The sequence below is a fragment of the Dendrobates tinctorius genome, unplaced genomic scaffold (assembly GCF_039654945.1).
Source record: "Dendrobates tinctorius isolate UK_male_01 unplaced genomic scaffold, ASM3965494v1 ptg000037l, whole genome shotgun sequence".
Lineage (NCBI taxonomy): Eukaryota > Metazoa > Chordata > Amphibia > Anura > Dendrobatidae > Dendrobates > Dendrobates tinctorius.
In genome coordinates, this window is record NW_027361705.1 from 33,211,340 (window position 1) to 33,233,972 (window position 22,633).

Consider the following 22,633-nt stretch of genomic DNA (forward strand, 5'->3'; position numbering starts at 1 on the left):
AGTGGGTATATAATAATAGATAGAAAATATTAGAATTTCACACCCACAATAAGTGCAGACAGGGAAGACCAACTGTAATATTGAAATAATAGACAAAGGGCAAACACAGTCATAGGGTCAAGATAAAACTAAAGAAATTTTATTGATACTTAAAATACATACAGACAGACAAATGCAAGTGGGGGCTAGAAGATGAAAGGGTTATTCAAACCGCATATGTGAGGCCCAGGGTAGGTTGGTAGGGAGGCAGAGAAATAATAATATCATGGCATAGGAATCATATATGCACAGTGGCAAAGTGAAAATAAACTGCAAGTACAAGACATCATCAAACAATACAAGTAACCAGCACAGAAACCATATGTGTATAATAGCACAGAAAAGCCTGACAAGAGTGAAATCAACAAGGCCTGAATATGGCCATATATGTCAGGTGCATAGATAAAGGCACGCCGAAACGCGCGTCGGGGTGGGTGGGACGTGGAGGAAGGCGGCTACTCTATTTACAGGTACTTGAACTCCTGTGTTTCCTTAAGCACATCTACTTGTTATCTATGCACCTGACATATATGGCCATATTTAGGCCTTGTTGATTTCACTCTTGTCAGGCTTTTCTGTGCTATTATGCACATATGGTTTCTGTGCTGGTTACTTGTATTGTTTGATGATGTCTTGTACCTGCGGTTTATCTTCACTTTGCCACTGTGCATATATGATTCCTATGCCATGATATTATTATTTCTCTGCCTCCCTACCAACCTACCCTGGGCCTCACATATGCGGTTTGAATAACCCTTTCATCTTCTAGCCCCCACTTGCATTTGTCTGTCTGTATGTATTTTAAGTATCAATAAAATTTCTTTAGTTTTATCTTGACCTTATGACTGTGTTTGCCCTTTGTTTATTAAATCATAACAGAGGAGAAAGAAATGAATGAAAAATCTGACTTTTTTTCTTTTGTGATCGCCGTTATTCGGTGAATTACAGCGATCACAAGACTGGGGACGGTAAAAACCAACCCGAATCATGTTCTCCAGGATCTCAGCTACCCCAGGTAGCTGAGACCCTGGAGATTTTCCGATGCTGGGAGGCGCTATACCCTTATTTCTCTGTGCCATTAAAAAGCGGCGCTCAGGAATACAAGTACCCTTAAATGCCACAGTTAAAAGGCGTATCGGTGGTCATTAAGGGGTAAAAGAAGAACTAACAGTTCTGTGAGAGACAGAATTCTTGCTGGTTGGTAGTTGATCAAATACTTATCTCATGCAATTTAATGCAGTTTAATTATTTAGAAACCATACAATGTGATTTTCTGTTTATTTTTTTAGGTTCTGTCTCTCACAATTGAAGTGTACCTACGATAAAAATTACAGCCCTCTCCATTTTTTGTAGGTGGGAATACTCGGAAAATCGGCAGTGTCAAATACTTATTTTTCCCACTGTAGATGTTGGTCTAGAAATCATTCAGCTGACAGCTATTCTTCCTGAACCTCTCCACACACACGTTCTCAAAGAAGCGACACAACCCAAATATGCGAATGAGGAGTTTCCAAACTGGGAGTGTCTAGCCAGCGAAAACCGGAGAGTATAAAGAAATGCCACTGCAGAGGTGACTATCACTGAGAGACAAGGTGTTAGTGAAAAGCCCACTGTTGGGCTAGGGTTACATGACCATATTTTCTCTACCGAGAAAAACGATCTGACCATGTTAAAAAAAAAAAAAAATCAGACATGTGTATGGCCTCATTGAATAACATTGCTATAAAGGCCTTTTACAGATGCAAAAATACTAAATATGTTTTTTGATTTATTTATTTTAAACTGGGAAAAAGGGTTTTTTAATTTGTTTTTTTTTATTTTTTTAACTTATTTTTTAGTTCTTCTAAGGGACTCGAACTTGCAATCATTTATTCTATACACTGCAAAATTTAAAATCTCATAAAAATCCATCCAAAATTCAGTGCCAGTGTAATATTTAATAGGAACTTTTTAAAGCCCTATAGAGGACTACATTTCCCATCATGCCTTTGGTGCCTGCCCTGGTCAGCTTGTCACTTATCAGTATCTGCAGTGTCGACAGCAGGAAGGAATTTGTGAATGTGCTTAACGTTTTTGACATGTAGAAGTTTGCTCCATGAGAGACACGTAGAAGTAGCAGTGCCGGTGTGCCCAGAGAGTGGGGCAAGGAACACACAAGCATGGGAGCTAAGTTGTGGGTACGAGTGGCCAGATGCCAGCTCCTTATCATCTGCCTCTTCACTATGGTAATGAGATCATTTCTTGTTATTTCATAATTTGTCATATTTTTTTAAGGAAGGAAATTGTTATTAATGTTCTTTCAGTATGTGCACGCCTCATTGTTATAGCGTATAGGGCAGACCAGCCCTGATCAAATACAATGAGGGCTTTCAAAAACAGAAATCTGCAGGAAAAGCCTGCATCTATGATATAGAAAATGGGGCAAGCACCATTTACAAACCACTGTCGACATTTTATTCATGCTAAATTTACTCCGAACCTGTGCCAATGTTTGGGGCTAAATTTTGGTATATATATATGCCAGTCATGTGTAATAATAACGAGCAGATGCTGAGGATGTCACCATGGATCAGAGACAGACCAAAAGTTAAAGGGTTTATTTACAGGGGACAGTATCTCCTCGCAGGGAGAAGCAGTGGAGGTTAAACTGACAGAGTAAACATGGTTTAAAGGTATACTTAAGCTAAGCGGGGTTGTCAAACAGTTCAGCAGAACAATAAGGGTTAAACGGGTATTCTTGCAACTTATCAGACCGATGAAGCCTTGATTGAAGGGTCATCTTCTCCAACGTAGGCACCGTCAACAGCGGCACTTGCAGTCTCTCTCTTCTCTTGGGAAAATGGGAACTCCGGGGTTAAAGCGGGAGGTAGGGGGACGCTGTGGAACTGGGTCTCCTCTGCTCTGAATCTCTGTATGTCGAGCTAACAGTCTCTCCGCAGGAACTATGCTGCGCACACTGAAAAGTCTCTCTGCCACACTTAGAGGCTCTGGCCTGTCACCGCGGGCACCTGGGCTGCGCGCGCGGGTCACTGTATCTGTACTATCAGGGGGTAGCCTCCTCTGGTCACCGGGGCTTCCGCGTTCACACTGTACTTACAGTCAACACTCTATATCATGTCTTTCTGTCTCAGTACTCTGACCGGGAGTCCACTCTCCTGGAGCGTGATGCTGCAGCCTGCTCTCCCTGTGACACTTGCTGCTCTGACCCTGGTGCACTCTGCTTTCGCGCCCTCAGCCTCTCAAGCTTCCGGTCCACCGCCCCTTCTCTTCCCCCACAGCTCCTGACGGTCACATGGTGCAGTCGGTCCAAGTCAGTAAGTCTTCCCCCCGGCAACCCTGCTGCCCAGCTATGTGATTCCAGACACAGAGCAGGGGAGGTAACCCCCTTCTGACTCTTTTTGCTCTTCACCCTGCTCTGACCCTGGTGCACTCTGCTTTCGCGCCCTCAGCCTCTCAAGCTTCCGGTCCACCGCCCCTTCTCTTTCCCCACACCTCCTGACGGTCACATGGTGCAGTCGGTCCAAGTCAGTAAGTCTTCCCCCCGGCAACCCTGCTGTCCAGCTATGTGATTCCAGACACAAAGCAGGGGAGGTAACCCCCTTCTGACTCTTTTTGCTCTTCACCCCCTTACACATGAAGCATCATTAGGAAGAGTTGTGTGAATAGTTTTGAAAATTTCAGCCATTTTTTCCCACTAATCAGTAATACCATTCAATACTAAAGTATGTATATGTGCAATTATTTATCAATGTAGCCCCATGCTAGAATTTTTTTGGTAAACTATAATTTTAGGAATTCCTTATGTCAATCATAACACATGCCCTATTAGAGCAGGAACCGACCCATATTATCAATGTATTACATTGATGGCAATTCATTGCAATATTTTTGCTGCGTAGATGAGAGCGTTGCCATTAATAAGCATCTCAATTAATACAACTATTAAAAAAGTCTTCATCAAATTTTTATTTAATAAATTGTCCTAATTACCTATGTCATGATGAGTAACAAACTGTATAAATAAACTTACTGATTGCCGTCTTCCCAAGTTTCCAGTGTTGCTCCGGTGCTCTTCTTGCCCATGTGACCTGCAAACAGATTAAGCAGGTCACGCAGGGGTTTATGCATAATTCGGTAGTCACTTTCTTCATGTAAGTCTATATAGTCTCTTTCTGAGGCTCCATAGACTTACATAAAGTGGGGAGAAAAGTATTTAGTCAGCCACTAATTGTGCAAGTTCTCCCACTTAAAAAGATGAGAGAGGCCTGTAATTGACATCATAGGTAGACCACAACTATGAGAGTCAAAATGAGAAAACAACTCCAGAAAATCGCCTTGTCTGATTTGGCAAGATTTATTTTACAAATTATGGTGGAAAATAAGTATTTGGTCACCTAAAAACATGCAAGATTTCTGGCTCTCACAGACCTGTAACTTCTTCTTTAAGAGGCTCCTCTGACCTACACTCATTACCAGTAGTAATGGCACCTGTTTGAATTTGCTATCAGTATAAAAGACACCTGTCCACAACCTCAAACAGTAACACTCCAAACTCCACTATGGTGAAGACCAAAGAGTTGTCGAAGGACACCAGAAACAAAATTGAAGCCCTGCACCAGGCTGAGAAGACAATAGGCAAGCAGCTTGGTGTGATGAAATCAACTGTGGGAACAATAATAAGAAAATGGAAGATATATATGATCACTGATAATTGCTATCGATCTGGGGCTCCAGGCAAGATCTCAACCCATTGGGTCAAAATGATCACAAGAATGGTGAGCAAAACTCCCAGAACCACATGGGGAGGACCTAGTGAATGACCTGCATAGAGCTGGGACCACCATATCAAAGGCTACCATCAGTAATACGCTTTGCCGCCAAATCCTGCAGTGCTAGACTTATCCCCCTGCTTAAACCACTACATGGCCCGTCTGAAATTTGCTGAAGAGCATTTGGATTATCCAGAAGGGTATTGGGAGAATGTCGTATGCTCTGATGAAGCCAAAGTAGAACTGTTTGGTAGAAACAAAACTTGTTGTGCTTGGAGGAGACAGAATGCTAAGTTGCATCCAAAGAACACAATACTAACTGTGAAGCATGGGGGTGGTTACATTATGCTTTGGGGCTGTTTCTCTGCAAATGGACCAGGAAGACTGATCCATGTACAAGAAAGAATGAATTGGGCCATGTATCATGAGATTTAGAATTTGCAAAATAAATCTTGCCAAATCAGACAAGGTGATTTTCTGGATTTGTTTTCTCATTTTGACTCACATAGTTGTGGTCTACCTATGATGTCAATTACAGGGCTCTCATCTTTTTAAGTGGGAGAACTTGCACAATTGATGGCTGACTAAATACTTTTTTACCCACTGTAGAAGGAAGTAGCTCTGGTCCATACAACAGTCACTGTGTGAGTCAGTAAAGTAGAAGAGCAGTCACATGGGACCGGAACAGAGCTGGAAACTGGAGAAGGAGATCAGTAAGTATAGCAATACACTTAAACATCACTACATAAGTAAATAGGACTGTTTATGAAATAAAAATGTCGGAAGGAATTTTTGAATTTTAAAAAATCTACATGTTTTGCTATTAGAGATAAAATGCTTGGATGCTATTTACTTGAACTGTACAATTCCGAATACTTGGATGGAATGGAAAAAGTGATAAGTTGAAGAGATGGGTTAGGGATGGGATAAGTATGGTGGTGAGGTTGGGAGGAGGTGGGATGTGTTGGGGTCAAGTGCACAAGTGGGGAGACTTGCTTTGTTTGGTTAATCTTATTTTCAAAATGTTTGACAAAACCCTCAGCAAAGATGAGTGAGGTCGGAGGGGCAGTGGTGGGTGGAGGTGAGGATAATTTGAAAGCGAATGTTACTTGTTTGAATGCAGTGAAGTCATCTTATGAATGTGTTTTCTTCCATCACCACTCCATAACCCTGGACACTTGCCGAAGCTTTTTAGTGAGGTTATTGTGCCAGGGTTTTCTATTGATTTGTCACACTCTGCCGTGCATGAGAGGGGCGACTGCGTTAATAGCTGATGCAAGAGTGGCATTGAAGAAAGCAGTGGCTCTCTCTGTACCGTGAAGTTAATATATGGATGCCAGTTGTAGAATACAGTCAGACAGTGTGTGGGTTTCTAGATGTGTGCGGTTTCTGTAATGGTGTGCTAGTAGCTGGACATGGGTGACAGTTGAGGAAGACAGAGATGAGAAAGTGAGTATATGGCGATCAGATAGAGGGAGAGGGGAAGTTGTGAAGTTAGATAGGGAGCAGAGATGGGTGAAGATCGGTTGTAATGTATGTCCGCCTGTGTGGGTGGCTGAGGAGGTCCACTGAGTAAGTCCAAAAGATGAAGTAAGCAATTGAAGGGTGTCAGCAGGGATGTTGAAGTCACCCATGATGATGGTGGGAATGTCAGCGGAAAGAAACCAGGTGGAGAATTGGTCAGTAAAGGCAGTCGCTGGGCCTGAAAGTCAGTATATGACGGCCACTTGGAGAGTAGATGCGGACAGAGTAGACTTCAAATTAAGGGATGATAAGAAAGGGTAGAGGTGGGTTTGGGTTAAAGGTGCAGTTAGTAGAAAGGAGAAGACCCAATCCCCCACCATGTCTGTTGCCAGGGCAAGGAGTGTGGGTGAAATGGACGGTATCATAACACAACACAGCACAGCAGGGGAAGCCGTGTTGGAGGGTGTCAGCCATATTTCTGTGAGACCTAGGGAGGAAACACTTCAAGAGATAAAAAAACATGAATCTCATGGAGTCTATTGCAGATGGAGCTGGAGTAACAGAGTGCCCCAGAGAGAGGGAGCAGGGGGGTGGGTGTCAAGGGCACAGGTTTTACATAGGAGAGATTGTGGTAACTCATATTAGGCTGGGAGCGATGGGAGGGAGAATTAATGGGACGTATTAGCTGTGGGGGGTAAAGGTTTGGGAGATATGTCGCCACGCAGTGAGGAGAAGCAGAGAGAGGGAGAGCAGGTGGGAGAAGGAGATGGGCTGGCTTGTTGTATGCTTTAGTAGGAGAGATCGGTGGTTGAGGAGCAGGTTAGCAGAAGAGGTCAGGTGGGGAGGTGAGAGGGAAGCAGAGATGGGGTTTAGAGATAGCGACGGAGAATATTATTGGAGCAAAAACTGTGAGGGCATATGTAGGCATGGGAAGGAGTAAGAGTGGGTTATAATAAAAGCTAGGTACATGTAATACACAGGAGCGTACAAATGGTGCTATAATTACAAATAATAGTAACTAGCTGAAGAGCCCGGCATTGCCTGGGCATAGTAACCAACTGTGGTTAGTTACAACAAATTATAATGATTATATTTCACATAAAAACCGTGCATCTAATCCTATCCTGTGTGATACTGACTGCTGAGCCGTGTATCTAATACTATCCTGTGTGATACTGACTGCTGAGCTGTGTATCTAATCCTATCCTGTGTGATACTGCTTGCTGAGCCGCGTATCTAATCCTATCCTGTGTGATACTGACTGCTGAGCTGTGTATCTAATCCGATCCTGTGTGATACTGACTGCTGAGCCATGTGTCTAATCCTCTCCCTGTGTGATACTGACTACTGAGCTGTGTATCTAATCCTATCCTGTGTGATACTGACTGCTGAGCCGTGTATCTAATCCTATCCTGTGTGATACTGGGGCTCCCCCTGCAGTCTGTGTCAGAGGGTGGTCTGTGTTGGCACGGTAATAAATTGTGTTATTTCCAGTTTTACAGAAGGACGATAACACCATAGAAATGATAAGAATAATAGGCCTCAGTTACCACAACTGTCTACAAAGAAAACTGTTGCTGATAGCAACCAATCACAGCTCATTTTTCATCTTTTAAACAGCTCTGGGACAGCATGGCGAGTTTTGAGTGGCGACTTTTGTGTTTCGACTTTTATGTGGCGAGGTTGGTGTATGTGTGGTGAAATGTGTGCTGAGGGTGGTATATGTGTTGAAGCACGTGGTAGTGTGTGGCGCATTTTGTGTGTGTGTTCATATCCCCGTGTGTGGTGAGTATCCCATGTCAGGGCCCCACCTTAGCAACTGTACGGTATATACTCTTTGGCGTCATCGCTCTCATTCTTTAAGTCCCCCTTGTTCACATCTGGCAGCTGTCAATTTGCCTCCAACACTTTTCCTTTCACTTTTTCCCCATTATGTAGATAGGAGCAAAACTGTTTGGTGAATTGGAATGAGCAGGGTTAAAATTTCGCCTCACAACATAGCCTATGACAGTCTCGAGGTTCAGACGTGTGACTGTGCAAAATTTTGTGGCTGTAGATGCGACGGTGCGGATGCCAATCCCGGACATACATACACACCCACATTGAGCTTTATATATTAGATAGTCTATTAGTATATTTGTGTGTGGACATGATCTGTGCATCAGCTGCAGTTGCAGAACTGTGCCCCAGAGATGGCTGAGCTGGATTTGCTTTACACAACTATGCTGCCAAAATGAGGCATTTGTCACACTTGTTTCAATATTAGTAGTCATCGACTGAAAACTGAAAATGTGGAATTTAAATAATTTTTCCACTAGTCTGAATAGTTTGGCATTGAATGGAGAAAGTTCTTACAGGTTAAAAGTGTTTTCCAGACTAAATATACATTCCTGCTGTCACTTTGTGACTACAGATTGCCAAATCCTAACTATATGCAACATGCACATGTTGACCCCTTCGCCCCGAAGCCTGTTTTCACCTTCCTGACCAGGCTAATTTTTACAATTCTGACCACTGTCTCCTTATGAGGTAATAACTCTGGAACGCTTCAGTGGATCCCGGTGATTCTGAAAATGTTTCCTCATTACATATTGTACTTCATGACAGTGGTAAAATTTCTTTGATATGACTTGCGTTTATTTGTGAAAAAATGGAAATTTGGTGAAAACTTTGAAAATTTTGCAATTTTCAAACTTTTAATTTTTATGCCCTAAATCAGAGTCACATCATACAAAATAGTTAATAAATAACATTTCCCACATGTCTACTTTACATCAGCACAATTTTGAAGCATAATTTTTTTTTGTTAGGAAGTTATAAGGGTTAAAAGTTGACTAAAATTTGCAAAACCATTTTTTAGGGACCACCTCACATTTGAAGTGACTTTGAGGGGCCTATATGACAGAGAATACTCAAAAGTGAAACCATTCTAAAAACTGCACCCCTCAAGGTGCTCAAAACCACATTCAAGAAGTTTATTTACCCTTCAGGTGCTTCACTGGAATTTTTGGAATGTGGAAGGAAAAAAATAAACATTTACAAATACTCAAGTATAAGCCGAACCGAGTATAAGCCAAGGCACCGACTTTTGCCACGGAAAACTGGGTAAGCTTATTGACTCAAGTACAAGCCAGGCATGCATTGTCCCCTCATTCTTTTCCTGGTTTGCATGGCTCCCCCGTCCCTGTCCTGGTATGCATGGCTCCTCCATCCCTGTTATTGTATGCATGGCTCCCTGGTCACTGTCCTAGTATGCATGCCTTCCCTGTCCCTGTCCTAGTATGCATGCCTCCCCTGTTCCTGTTCTGGTATGCATGCCTCCCCTGTCCCTGTCCTGGTATGCATGCCTCCCCTGTCCCTGTCCTGGTATGCATGCCTCCCCTGTCCCTGTCCTGGCATTCATGCCTCCCCTGTTCCTGTCATTGTATGCATGGCTCCCTGGTCACTGTCCTAGTATGCATGCCTCCCCTGTCCCTGTCCTAGTATGCATGCCTCCCCTGTCCCTGTTCTGGTATGCATGCCTCCCCTGTCCCTGTCCTGGTATGCATGCCTCCCCTGTCCCTGTCCTGGCATTCATGCCTCCCCTGTCCCTGTCCTGGCATTCATGCCTCCCCTGTTCCTGTCATTGTATGCATAGCTCCCTGGTCACTGTCCTAGTATGCATGCCTCCCCTGTCCCTGTCCTGGCATGCATGGCTCCCCCATCCCTGTCATTGTATGCATGCCTACCCTGTCCCTGTCCTGGTATGCATGCTCCCCATCCCTGTTATTGTATGCATGGCTCCCTGGTCACTGTCCTAGTATGCATGCCTCCCCTGTCCCTGTCCTAGTATGCATGCCTCCCCTGTCCCTGTCCTAGTATGCATGCCTCCCCTGTCCCTGTTCTGGTATGCATGCCTCCCCTGTCCCTGTCCTGGTATGCATGCCTCCCCTGTCCCTGTCCTGGCATTCATGCCTCCCCTGTTCCTGTCATTGTATGCATGGCTCCCTGGTCACTGTCCTAGTATGCATGCCTCCCCTGTCCCTGTCCTAGTATGCATGCCTCCCCTGTCCCTGTCGTAGTATGCATGCCTCCCCTGTCCCTGTTCTGGTATGCATGCCTCCCCTGTCCCTGTCCTGGTATGCATGCCTCCCCTGTCCCTGTCCTGGCATTCATGCCTCCCCTGTTCCTGTCATTGTATGCATAGCTCCCTGGTCACTGTCCTAGTATGCATGCCTCCCCTGTCCCTGTCCTAGTATGCATGCCTCCCCTGTCCCTGTCGTAGTATGCATGCCTCCCCTGTCCCTGTCGTAGTATGCATGCCTCCCCTGTCCCTGTTCTGGTATGCATGCCTCCCCTGTCTCTGTCCTGGTATGCATGCCACCCTTGTCCCTGTCCTGGTATGCATGGCTCCCCCATCCCTGTCATTGTATGCATACCTACCCTGTCCCTGTCCTGGTATGCATGCTCCCCATCCCTGTTATTGTATGCATGGCTCCCTGGTCACTGTCCTAGTATGCATGCCTCCCCTGTCCCTGTCCTAGTATGCATGCCTCCCCTGTCCCTGTCCTAGTATGCATGCCTCCCCTGTCCCTGTTCTGGTATGCATGCCTCCCCTGTCCCTGTCCTGGTATGCATGCCTTCCCTGTCCCTGTCCTGGTATTCATGCCTCCCCTGTCCCTGTCATTGTATGCATGCCTACCCTGTCCCTGTCCTGGTATGCATGCTCCCCATCCCTGTTATTGTATGCATGGCTCCCTGGTCACTGTCCTAGTATGCATTCCTCCCCTGTCCCTGTCCTGGTATGCATGCCTCCCCTGTCTCTGTCCTGGTATTCATGCCTCCCCTGTCCCTGTCATTGTATGCATGCCTCCCCATCCCTGTCATTGTATGCATGGCTCCCCCATCCCTGTCATTGTATGCATGGCTCCCTTGTCACTGTCCTAGTATGCAGGCCTCCCCTGTCCCTGTCCTGGTATTCATGCCTCCCCTGTCATTGTATGCATGCCTCCCCCGTCCCATCCCGGTATGCATGGCTTCTTATCCCCTATCACTGTTTGCATGTTTCCTATTGAAAAAAAAACAAGCAGACATCCTATTCACCTACCTGCGCACCCTGGGTGCTGGCAAAACTATCTCGTTCTGGCCGCCGGCGCCTGCACCTCTTCCTGCCGAGTGATCATGTGGACCTGCTCATTAAGGAAATGAATGCCTATGGGAGTGGAGAGCAGTGCATATTCATTACCATAATGAGCGGGGCCATGTGTTCACTAGGCAGGAAGAGCTGCAGGCACTGGCAGCCAGAAGGAGATGCAGTGCCAGCACCCAGGGCGCGCAGGTAGGTGAGTATGATGTGTGCTGGAAGCAGTATAATATGTGCTGGAAGCCGATGTCTGTGGCTGGCACAGTGAGCTTTTTTAGCAGCGGCACAGGCTTTAGCCACAGCCATCGGCTTCTGCCTCTGTGACCCACCGCTCCTCCTCCCCCGACGGCTTTCTGGGACAATGACTTGTGTATAAGCCGAGGGGGGTATTTTCAGCACAAAAATGTGCTGAAAAACTATGCTTATACACGAGTATATACTGTACTTTTCTTTCACAAAAATGTTCCTATAGACCTACTTTTTTTTTACTTTTGCAAGGGTAACAGGAGAAATTGATCCATGCAATTTGTTGTGCAATTTTTCCTGAGTGTGCACATACCCAATATTTGGAGGAAAACAACTGTTTGGGTGCACGGCAAGGCTTGGAAAGGAAGGAGCGCCATTTGACCTTTTGAATGTAAAATTTGCTGGAATAATTCACGGATGCCATGTCGCGTTTGGAGAGCCCCTGATGTGCCTAAAGAGTGGAAACCACCAAGAAGTAACACAATTTTGGAAACTAGCTTCCTTAAGGAACTTATCTAGATGTGTGGTGTGCACACTGAACCCTCAGGTGCTTCACAGAAGTTTATAACATAGAGCCATGAAAACAAAAGAAAAACACATTTTTCCTGTAAAAATCTTTTTTAACTCAAAATGTTGTATTTTCACAAGGGTAACAGAAGAACACAGATCCAAAAATTTGTTGTGCAACTTCTCCTAGTTTACCGATACCCCATATGTTGTTGAAAACTACTTTTGAGGCACAGTGCAAAGCTCAGAAGGGAAGAAACGCCATATTACAGTGCAGATTTTCCTGCACTTGTTTAAGGGTGCCATGTTACATTGGCAGAGCCCCTGAGGTGTCAACACAGCAGGACCACGATAAGTGACCCCATTTTACAAACTAAACCTCTCAATTAATTCATCTAGGGGTGCAGTGATTATATTGACACCACAGGTGTGTCACAGAATCATAGAATCATAGAATCATAGAATCGTAGAGTTGGAAGGGACCTCCTGGGCCATCTGGTCCAACCCCCTGCTCAAAGCAGGATTCGCTAAATCATCCCAGACTTTTATACCATTGGACAGTGAAGAAATAATTTACATTTTTACTACTAAGATTGTGTGTTAACCCCAAGTTTTACATTTTCATACTGGGAAATGGGTAAAAATGTCACCAAAATTGGTCCCACAGTTTCTACTGAACATGGCAATACCCCATATGTGCATGTACAGTACTACTTTACCATACGGAGAGACTTGGGAGGGATGCAACGCTATTTGCCTCCTGAAACGCAGATTTTCCTAGAATAGTTTGCGGATTCCGTATAAAGAGCCCCCAAGTGATGGAAAAGCATAATCCCCCTCAAGTTACCCCATTTTGGTAATTATAACCCTTTGGGAATTTATCTACAGGTGTAGTGAAAATTTTGACTCCATGGGTGCTTTCCAGAAACAAGCAGCAGTGGATATTGATGAGTGAAAATTCCAAACTGCTGTTGTAATGACCAGTACTCTGTAGTGACCAGTATGTGGCAGTCACCAGTACATATGCCCAGCTCATGCTTCTAGAGCAGTGATGGCGAACCTATGGCACGCAAAGCCCTCTCAGCTGGCACGCGGCCTCGTCTCACTGCTCCAGACCTGCAGCTTCCTCCCTCATACTTCTTCTCACTTATTGAGCGGCGTGGCTGTGGAGCTGAATGATGATGTCATCCAGCCGCAGCCGCGCTGTTCAATGTGTGAGAGGAAGTCAAGTAAGAGCTGAGGAAGCTGACGGCGCGCAGAGAGGTGAGTGTGGCCGCTGGAGTGTGTGTGTGTGTGGCCGCTGGTGTGTGTGTGTGGCCACTGGTGTGTGTGTGTGGCCACTGGTGTGTGTGTGTGTTGAGTGTAGCCGCTGGTGTGTGTGTGTGTGGCCATTGGGGTGTGTGTGTGGCCGCTGGTGTGTGTGTGTGTGGCCGCTGGTGTGTGTGTGTTGAGTGTGGCCGCTGGTGTGTGTGTTGAGTATGACCGCTGGTGTGTGTGTGTTTGTGTGATGGGGAGAGGGCCAATGATGGGAGTGATGGGGAGAGGGCCAGTGATGGGGAGAGGGCCAATGATGGGAGTGATGGGGAAAGAGGAATGATGGGAGTGATGGGGAGAGGGAAATGAAGGGAGTGATGGGGATGAGAATGATAGGGAGAGGGGAATGATGGGAGTGATGGGGAGAGGGCTAATGATGGGAGTGATGGAGAGAGGGGAATGATGGGATCATGATAGGGCATATTTCTGCATGAAGGGGATCATGATGGGTAATATTTCTGCATGAAGGGGATCATGATGGGTAATATTTCTGCATGAAGGGGATCATGATGGGGCATTTTTACATGAAGGAGATCATGATGGGGCATATTTCTACATCAAGCGGATCATGATGGGTAATATTTCTGCATGAAGGAGATCATGATGGGGCATTTTTACATGAAGGAGATCATGATGGGGCATATTTCTACATCAAGCGGATCATGATGGGTAATATTTCTGCATGAAGGGGATCATGATTCGGCATTTTTACATGAAGGAGATCATGATGGGGCATATTCCTGCATGAAGGGAATCATGATGGGGCATATTTCTACATGAAGGGGATCATCATGGGGCATATTTCTGCATGAATAGGATCATGATGGGGTATATTTCTACATGGAGGGGACCATGATGGGGCATATTTCTGCATGAAGGGGATCATGATGGGGCATATTTCTGCATGAAGGGGATCATGTTGGGGCATTTCTGCATGAAAAGGATCATGATGGGGCATATTTCTACAAGAAGGGGATCATGATGGGGCATTTGGCATGTGTTGGCACTTCGTCATAAATAATTGGGTTTTAGGTTGCAGTTTGGGCACTCGATCTCAGAAAGGTTCGCCATCACAGTTCTAGAGACACGCACCTGTAAATTAGGTGGGCTCTCATCACTATAGAAATGCCAAACATGTGAGTGCTAAATGTGGTTTATGCACACTGGAGCTCAGAAGGGAGGGGGGCATTTGAATTTGTGAGAGGAGAATTTGCTGAATTTCGTTTGGCGGGTGAGGAGCCATTTTGATTTTCTAGAGCCTTTGCGCTATGAGTAACGTGGAAGCCTCCTTAATTTCCCATAACAGAATACAGACCTGAGCGAGGACTTGTTTTTTTTGTGGATTGGGTTGAAGATTTTATTGGGAACATTGTACATAACATTTGTGATCACATTTATCCGGCGCTCTATGCTAATCACTTACATTGGCGTTTCCATCTAAATCTCCAAGTGACATGACAGATGAAACCACTGATGAATCTATTCAATATAATGAGGTAGCAGAGTAACTCTGGATGCCGTCTGGCCTCTGTTCATCGGTGTCCTTTTCAGAAGTGTAAAAAACTGTGGCTAACGGCACTTTTATGCAATCCTAAAAAGGCAGACACCGTCGGATCACAGGTCAGACAGCATCCGCAGTGCCTCCATCTGCCTCATTATTGGGAATCTTCTACTGGGGGTTCTGTCTGAATCATGTATTTCAGAGTTGTACATGGAAACCTTGGTGTAAGCGCTTAATGCAGAGCGCAGGATAAATGTGCGCCAAGCCTTACTGGGATCCTTGGGAGGCAGAATGAAAAAATAAACAGCATGTGAAGAATTGATTTCATTTATTTATATGCCGTCCCTCGTGCAGTATAAGTGATCAGGCAACTTTATTCTTCGGGTCGGTGCAATTACAGGATTACCACATTTATATTGGGCTTTTATGTTTGGCTGCTATCACACACTAAAAGATGCTTTTTATTGCTGTATCACCATATTTTGAGAGCTATAAATTTTTTCCATATTTCAGCTGACAGTCATGTTAAGGCTTGTTTTTTGCAGGACAAGATGACGTTTTCAGCATTATCATTTTTATTTATAGTCGTCTTTTTGATCGCTTTCTATTGCACCTTTTGTTTGGCGATATAATGATAAAGCATTCTTTTTTACCTCGTTTTTTATTTATTTTTTATGCTGTTCACTGAAAGGGTTAACTAATAGGATAGTTTTATAGGTCGGGTCGTTATGGATGCGGCCATACCAAATATGTGTACTTTTATTGTTTATTTTTCATTTACATAAATAAATATTTTTCCAATAAATACATTTCTTTTTCTTTTTTTTAAATATTTTTATACTTTTTAAAATATATATTTACATTGTACCATCCTGGGACATCACTGTATAGTGTCAGATTGCTGATCTGATACTCTGATCTGAAAGTATCACATCATCAACTGACAGGCAGAGAAGGAGGCACTTCAGCACCTGCTCTCAGGAGGCGCTCACAAGCCACCTTCTCTGCAGGACCCCGTGGCCATTTTGCGGTCAAGGGTCTCCATGGAGACGATCAGGACAATGCAATCACATTGCGTTGTCCTGATGGAAATGTGCAGGGAACTCATTCCCTGCCCGATGCTCCTCTATGCCGCTGTCACTACTGACAGCAGCATCACAGGGGTTAAATGCTCACTATCAGTGCTAGCACCGATCGTGGACATTGCTGCCGGGTGTCAGCTCTCACAAAGAGCTGACACCCGCACCCGATTGCCACGGCGCGCAGCGTGAGGCCATACAATTGTTGCGCAATACCTATACTGCTGTTCAAGGGAAAGCAGCTAGCTTCCGCAGAGCGGTATATATACAGCTTATGTCGGGAAGGGGTTAAACCACTAACTATTTATTACATTAACACAATCAAAAGGGTGCCTTTGGCACAATATCAGGTAACATAGTAACTTAGTAAGGCTGAAAAAAGTCATTAGTCCATCCAGTTCAGCCTATAAAATTCTGTGAGAATAAATCCCCAGATCTACGTCCTTCTGAAGAACCTAACAATAACTGTAAGATACAATATCGTTACGCTCCAGGAAGACATCCAGGCCTCTCTTGAACCCTTCAACTGAGTTCGCCATCACCACCTCCTCAGGCAGGGAATTCCAGATTCTCACTGCCCTAACTGTAAAGAATCCTCTTCTATGTTGGTGGAAAAACCTTTTCTCCTCCAGACGCAGAGAATGCCCCCTTGTGACCGTCACCTTCCTTGGTATAAACAGATCCTCGGAGAGATATTTGTATTGTCCCCTTATATACTTATGCATGGTTATTAGATCGCCCCTCAGTCGTCTTTTTTCTGGCCATCACTCTCAAAGCAACACAAAATGTCACACGGACCCTAATTGGGGTCGACGATCTTAGCAACTAGGCCACAAGTCCCAGATTGGTGAGTTATTAGGTACACTCGTCATACTGGCAGAATTCGTTCCCTGAATCATGGCTCCAGCCCCCGCTTTGTTCTGTATGTCCAGTGTCGGACTGGGGTGGCAAGGGCCCACCAGTAACATTAACTTTGGGGGCCGACTTTTCACCTGCTTGCAAATACTTCACGACCCTCGTTCATAAATTGACCCATATCTCTATGCGATAATACACTAGATAGTTTGGTTAATGAATGATGAGATGCTGTTTTTTCTGTACAGAGTGAATCAAGTGAATTATGCCAAGTACTGCCCTTACAGTGGGGTGGGGGTCCAGATCTGCACAGGGGCCCACCGGGGGATTCCCCTGTTACCCTATGGGCCAGCCCGAGCCTATGTATGTCTACACTAGAAGCGACGGCTCACGCGCACATCTCTCTGCTGCTGCCTAGTCGTCTCTAGCTCTGCCCTGGTTCTGCTCGCTCAGCTTGTCTCTCCCAGCTCTTTACTTGGATTTGGTCTCTTGGTTCCTTTTGCTTGGATCTTGGGTCTTGACTCCTTCACTTGGATCAGCTTTCTCGTAAAGGCAGCTATAAGTCATCTCGCTGTACCACACAACTGCCCTGCTACAGGTTTAGGCGCCAACTCCTCCCCTTCACAGCCCTCCTGAGAGTTTTATAATTACTAACAGAGCCACAGGGAACATGCTCTTCTCTTTTCAGTTCTTACTAATGCAATTCTTTCTGCTTTCACTTTCTCTATTGTCTTTGACCAGCAGATGGCAGTGTTTGCTTGCAACCACTCTTAGATATCAACTGTATGGGTCTTCCACATGTCTATCTCCTTATACACACAGTCAGGTTTCCTCTCTACTACCAGCTCGATCGGTCTTGTCACATGCCGACTAGCATCTTATTTGCTTCTCCCAATAAAACATTGAGAGAAGCAGGAAAAGTTGCTAATCAGCAAATAACTGCAAGTATGAAAATTGCATACTTGCGGTCATGTGATACAGCTCGAGCTTGCAATAGAGGGGAAATCGGACAGTGTGCATATTGCAAACTGTCAGGATTCAGCAATCTGCAGGGGCAGAAATTTATATTTATACCACAAAACCACTCTAATGATTACCATTCTATAAGGGAACTTATTGTCTGTACAACATAAATAAAACTTGTGTCTATACTACATAATATAATCTTTGTGTTTAGTGTTTCTATACCATTTATGTACTGTTAAACATAAAGTAATCTCAAATCAAGTGAAATAATAAAAAAATAAACTCCAAAGATCAATCACACCAAATTACCTCTATAAATACTAAGAACAAAATGAGGTCATGAGTTTTTCAAACAATCAAATATTTTATTAATTAACCAAGAAAATCAATATAATGAATTAAAATAGAGTTCCAAAAACCAAGCAGGACAATAAAAAAGGGGGAAATTTCTACCAGGTATATACATAGCAATCCATATCGATGAGCTACAAAAAATTGTAATTTTTAATTATTACATATTAATAATCTATCGTATAATAAATACAGATGAGAAACCTTGATAAATCAGGATAATAACCAAATGTAAAGTGCAATAGTGCTAATAAATTGTAGTAATCAATTTTATCCAGTTAATCATCCATATATAAAATGAAGCCAGGACTATGGAAAAAGGGGCAACACTGAGACCAAAAGCAAAATAGAAAAATCAATAGAACTCTGATAATAGACTCAAAGCATTATCTGCTAGTGAGAGTGTTTCAAGTATATAGGATCATTATAAAGTCCAAGAGTGCCAATAGTGCAAATGAACAGAAATTGTATCCATATAGGCCGTGTGCCAAACTTACATATGAAGTGGAAACCTGGACCCCCGCCTGCTGTCTGACGAAGACCGCCCCTACGCGCGTTATGCCGGTCTTCGTCAGACAGCAGGCGGGGGTCCAGGTTTCCACTTCATATGTAAGTTTGGCACGCGGCCTATATGGATACAATTTCTGTTCATTTGCACTATTGGCACTCTTGGACTTTATAATGATCTTATCTACTTGAAACACTCTCCCTAGCAGATAATGCTTTGGGTCTATTATCAGAGTTCCATTAATTTTTCTATATTCCTTTTGGTCTTAGTGTTGCCCCTTTTTCCATAGTCCTGGCTTCATTTTATATAAGGATGATTAACTGGATAAAATTGATTACTACAATTTATTAGCACTATTGCACTCTACATTTGATTATTATCCTAATTTATTAATGTGGCACCCCAGGAGTCCGGCTGCCACAATGACCTTGCCTCCCTCCAGAGGGGAGTGATGTCATGCCTGGAAGCAAAGACGGAATCCCCTTATCAGGTAGTTCCAGCATACACACAGTTCCTGCTCCAAGCAAGCAGAGGGAGCTTTAACCCAACTTCAGGGGAGCATCTCTCTGTGGTCAGAAGGAGGAAGTTAGTGAATAGTTAGAGCCTGAACAAGGTTGAGAGAGAATGTGTGGAGAGGTCCTGGGAGCAGAACTGTAGCTGAGCTCACCCCAGGCTTGAGCGCCAGTGACCGGGCACCGGAGCCTGAAGCTGTGTGGGTACTAAAGCCCTAGAAGCAGAATCCAGAGGGCAGAAGATTGCAGATCCTCTGTCCCCAACTGATACTCGATGACACAGGAGCATGTGTGAGCCGGAGACGCCAGACGGGAGCGACCCCTGAAGCTGGCTACAGCTGCCTGTCATGCAAGTGGAGTTCTACCTAAGCCTCAGATAGAAAGAGGAACTTGAATAGAGTTTACAGCAGCAAGTACCTCAAAGAATAGCGCTAGAAAGGAGGCCTCACAACCCACCTGACAAAGGAAATTCCCAAATTGCTTCCAGGCTGACCGGCTCCAGAACCATCTGTAAACTGAGCCCTGGACTGCTCAGTAAAAGGTAAAGGAAACCGCACCCTGCTGTGTCCTTTAAGTCATTCACGCATCATCTGCCCTGCACCACACTTACCACCAACATCACCTTTAATATTCTAACTGCCCTGGGATACAGCTCTACCCATGTAGAGCATAACTATCTCTGCTGCCCCTATCATCATCAAAGAGGATCTGCATTGCAGCGTCGATCCCCTGACCGAATACCACGGTGGCATCACAAGCACTTTATTACAAACTTTATTCCTTTTTCACTATCTCCCCTTTTATTGGACTCCCAGGGCCACGGACCGGGTCACTGCTGCCGTGAAACTGCCCCTTTAAGAAGCAGCCCGGTACCGAGTATCTCCACTGCCCTGGCGGGAAATCCATCAAGGCTTTGTTACGCGGGGCTTAGGTCAAAGAAGGCTGAAATACCCGGGGCCCCTGTGGAGTCCCTCCAACTAGGGAAAACCCTGTCTGACCCTCAACCCAGGGTTTTTGCTAATGGTGCAAATGCCTGAACCTCCAACCTTTCCTTATCTCCTGCTCAGCCCTAAGCTGAACCCTCCACCCAGTGAGTCGTCAAACCATCAAAGCCCACACAGTAATGACAGACAGGGAGAACTTAAACCGCACCGCGCCGCATACACACAGGAAAATACCGTAATGTGAACAGGGCAAAACAAAACACAAATATAGGAAGGCGAAAAGGTAACAATGGATCATACCACCAGATACGAATTTCTCTCTCCAACACCTCCTCTCCAGACCGGAACCACTTGGCATAAAACACAAGCTATAATCGGCAACGCCCATAGGCCAGCACGACTATTTAAAGACCGTGGGCGTGACCAAACATCCCACCTGATTTCCATCTAGATTAACCCCCGATAACCTGAGTAAAATCAAGCCGGCGCCACTGAGGCTATAGTGACGGAGATGGAACTACCGCTGCCTGCCGGACGCTGTGGTGTGAATAGAGTCCGACATGACAGGCTTCTCATCTGTATTTATTATACGATTGATTATTAATATGTAATAATTAAAAATTACAATTTTTTGTAGCTCATTGACATGGATTGCTATGTACAGTATATACCTGGTAGAAATTTCCCCTTTTTTATTGTCCTTCTTGGTTTGTGGTACTCTAATTTAATTTATTATATTGATTTTCTTGGTTAATTAATAAAATATTTGATTGTTTGAAAAACTCATGACCTCATTTTGGTCTTGGTATTTATAGAGGTAATTTGATGTTATCATTTACATACTGTAGCTATGTATGTCTCTTCAATTGTGTACATTTGGCTGTTTTTAGGTCCTGGCAGTAGGTTGCTGCATTTTGACTGTCATAACTGGCTTTGGTTCTCTCTTCACCGTATTTACCGAGGCCTCTCCCGTTGACAATATGATCAGAGATCTGCATTATACCAGTAAGTACTGATGGACACTCACCTTATTTTGATCATTTTAATTGTAATTACAACTGAACATGAAATATTGTGCATATATGTGGTATTTGTTACATCATATTGAAATGCAAACTTTGTGCTGTTTTAGTAAAACAACATATTGGTGCAGGTCTGGACTTACCAAGAAAGTAAAATATAGCATTATTATTACTATTATTATTATTAATTGCATTGATCAGAGCTCAGTATGACCTCATTTGGAAGATGCAGTTCAGTTCTGGGCACAAGTTCAAAGAAAGGATCTCCTAGAGTTAGAAAAGCTAAAAAGAAGGGTCACAAAACTAATAAGGGGAAAGAGGATTTTGGTTTTGAGGAAAGACTAAAAGAATTCAATTCATTTAGTCTTGACAAGAGACGTTTAGGGCGCGACATGGTTAACTTAAATAAGTACATACAGGTGCTTCTCACAAAATTAGAATATCATCAAAAAGTTCTTTGAATATAAAAAGTGATCCTCAAATATTATATGGAGTCATAAGAGAGTGATCTATTTCAAGTGTTTACTTCTGTTAATGTTGATGATTATGGCTTACAGCCAATGAAAACCCAATACTCATTATCTTAGTAAATTAGAATACTTCATAACACCAGCTTGAAAAATTATTTTAAAATCCGAAATGTTGGCCTACTGAAATGTATGATCAGTAAATGCACTCAATACTTGGTCGGACTCCTTTTGCATCAATTACTGCATCAATGCGGCATGGCATGGAGGCGATCAGCCTGTGGCACTGCTGAGGTGTTATGGAAGCCCAGGTTGCTTTGATAGCAGCCTTCAGCTCATCTGCATTGTTGGGTCTGGTGTCTCTCATCTTCCTCTTGACAATAACCCATAGATTTTCTATGGGGTTAAGGTCAGGCGAGTTTGCTGGCCAATCAAGCACAGCGATACTGTTGTTTTTAAACAAGGTATTGGTACTTTTGGCAGTGTGGACAGGTGCCAAGTCCTGCTGGAGAATGAAATTTACATCTCTAAAAAGCTTGTTGGCAGAAGGAATCATGTAGAGCTCTAAAAGATTGTGGCCTCTCCACTCTTCCTCCAGACTCTGGGACCTTGATTTCCAAATGAAATGAAAAATTTACTTTCATCTAAAAACCCCTTGGACCACTGAGCAGCAGTCCAGTTCTTTTTCTCCTTGGCCCAGGTAAGAAGCTTCTGGTGTTGTCTATTGGTCATGAGTGGCTTGACACAAGTAATGCAACTCTTGTAGCCCATGTCCTGGATACGTCTGTGTGTGGTGGTTCTTGAAGCAATGACTCCAGCAGCAGTCCACAGTTTTTGATGTCATTTTTTTAACAATTCTTTCAAGGCTGCGGTTATCCCGGTTGCTTGTGCATCTTTTTCTACCACACTTTTTCCTTCCACTCAACCTTCTATTAATATGCTTGGATACAGCACTCTGTGAACAGCC

At 44.1% G+C, this 22,633-nt stretch overlaps 1 protein-coding gene across 1 annotated transcript in view; it reads left to right on the plus strand.

Moving 5' to 3' along the window:
• The first annotated feature begins 2,107 nt into the window (after positions 1–2,107).
• TSPAN32 (tetraspanin 32) overlaps positions 2,108–22,633 on the plus strand; it is a 112,391-nt gene continuing 91,865 nt past the window's right edge. Inside the window, exons 1-2 of the mRNA XM_073574055.1 lie at positions 2,108–2,264; positions 21,068–21,182. Of these exons, the coding sequence (XP_073430156.1) occupies positions 2,199–2,264; positions 21,068–21,182 (181 nt within the window). The 5' untranslated portion in view covers positions 2,108–2,198. The remainder of the gene's footprint in view (positions 2,265–21,067; positions 21,183–22,633) is intronic.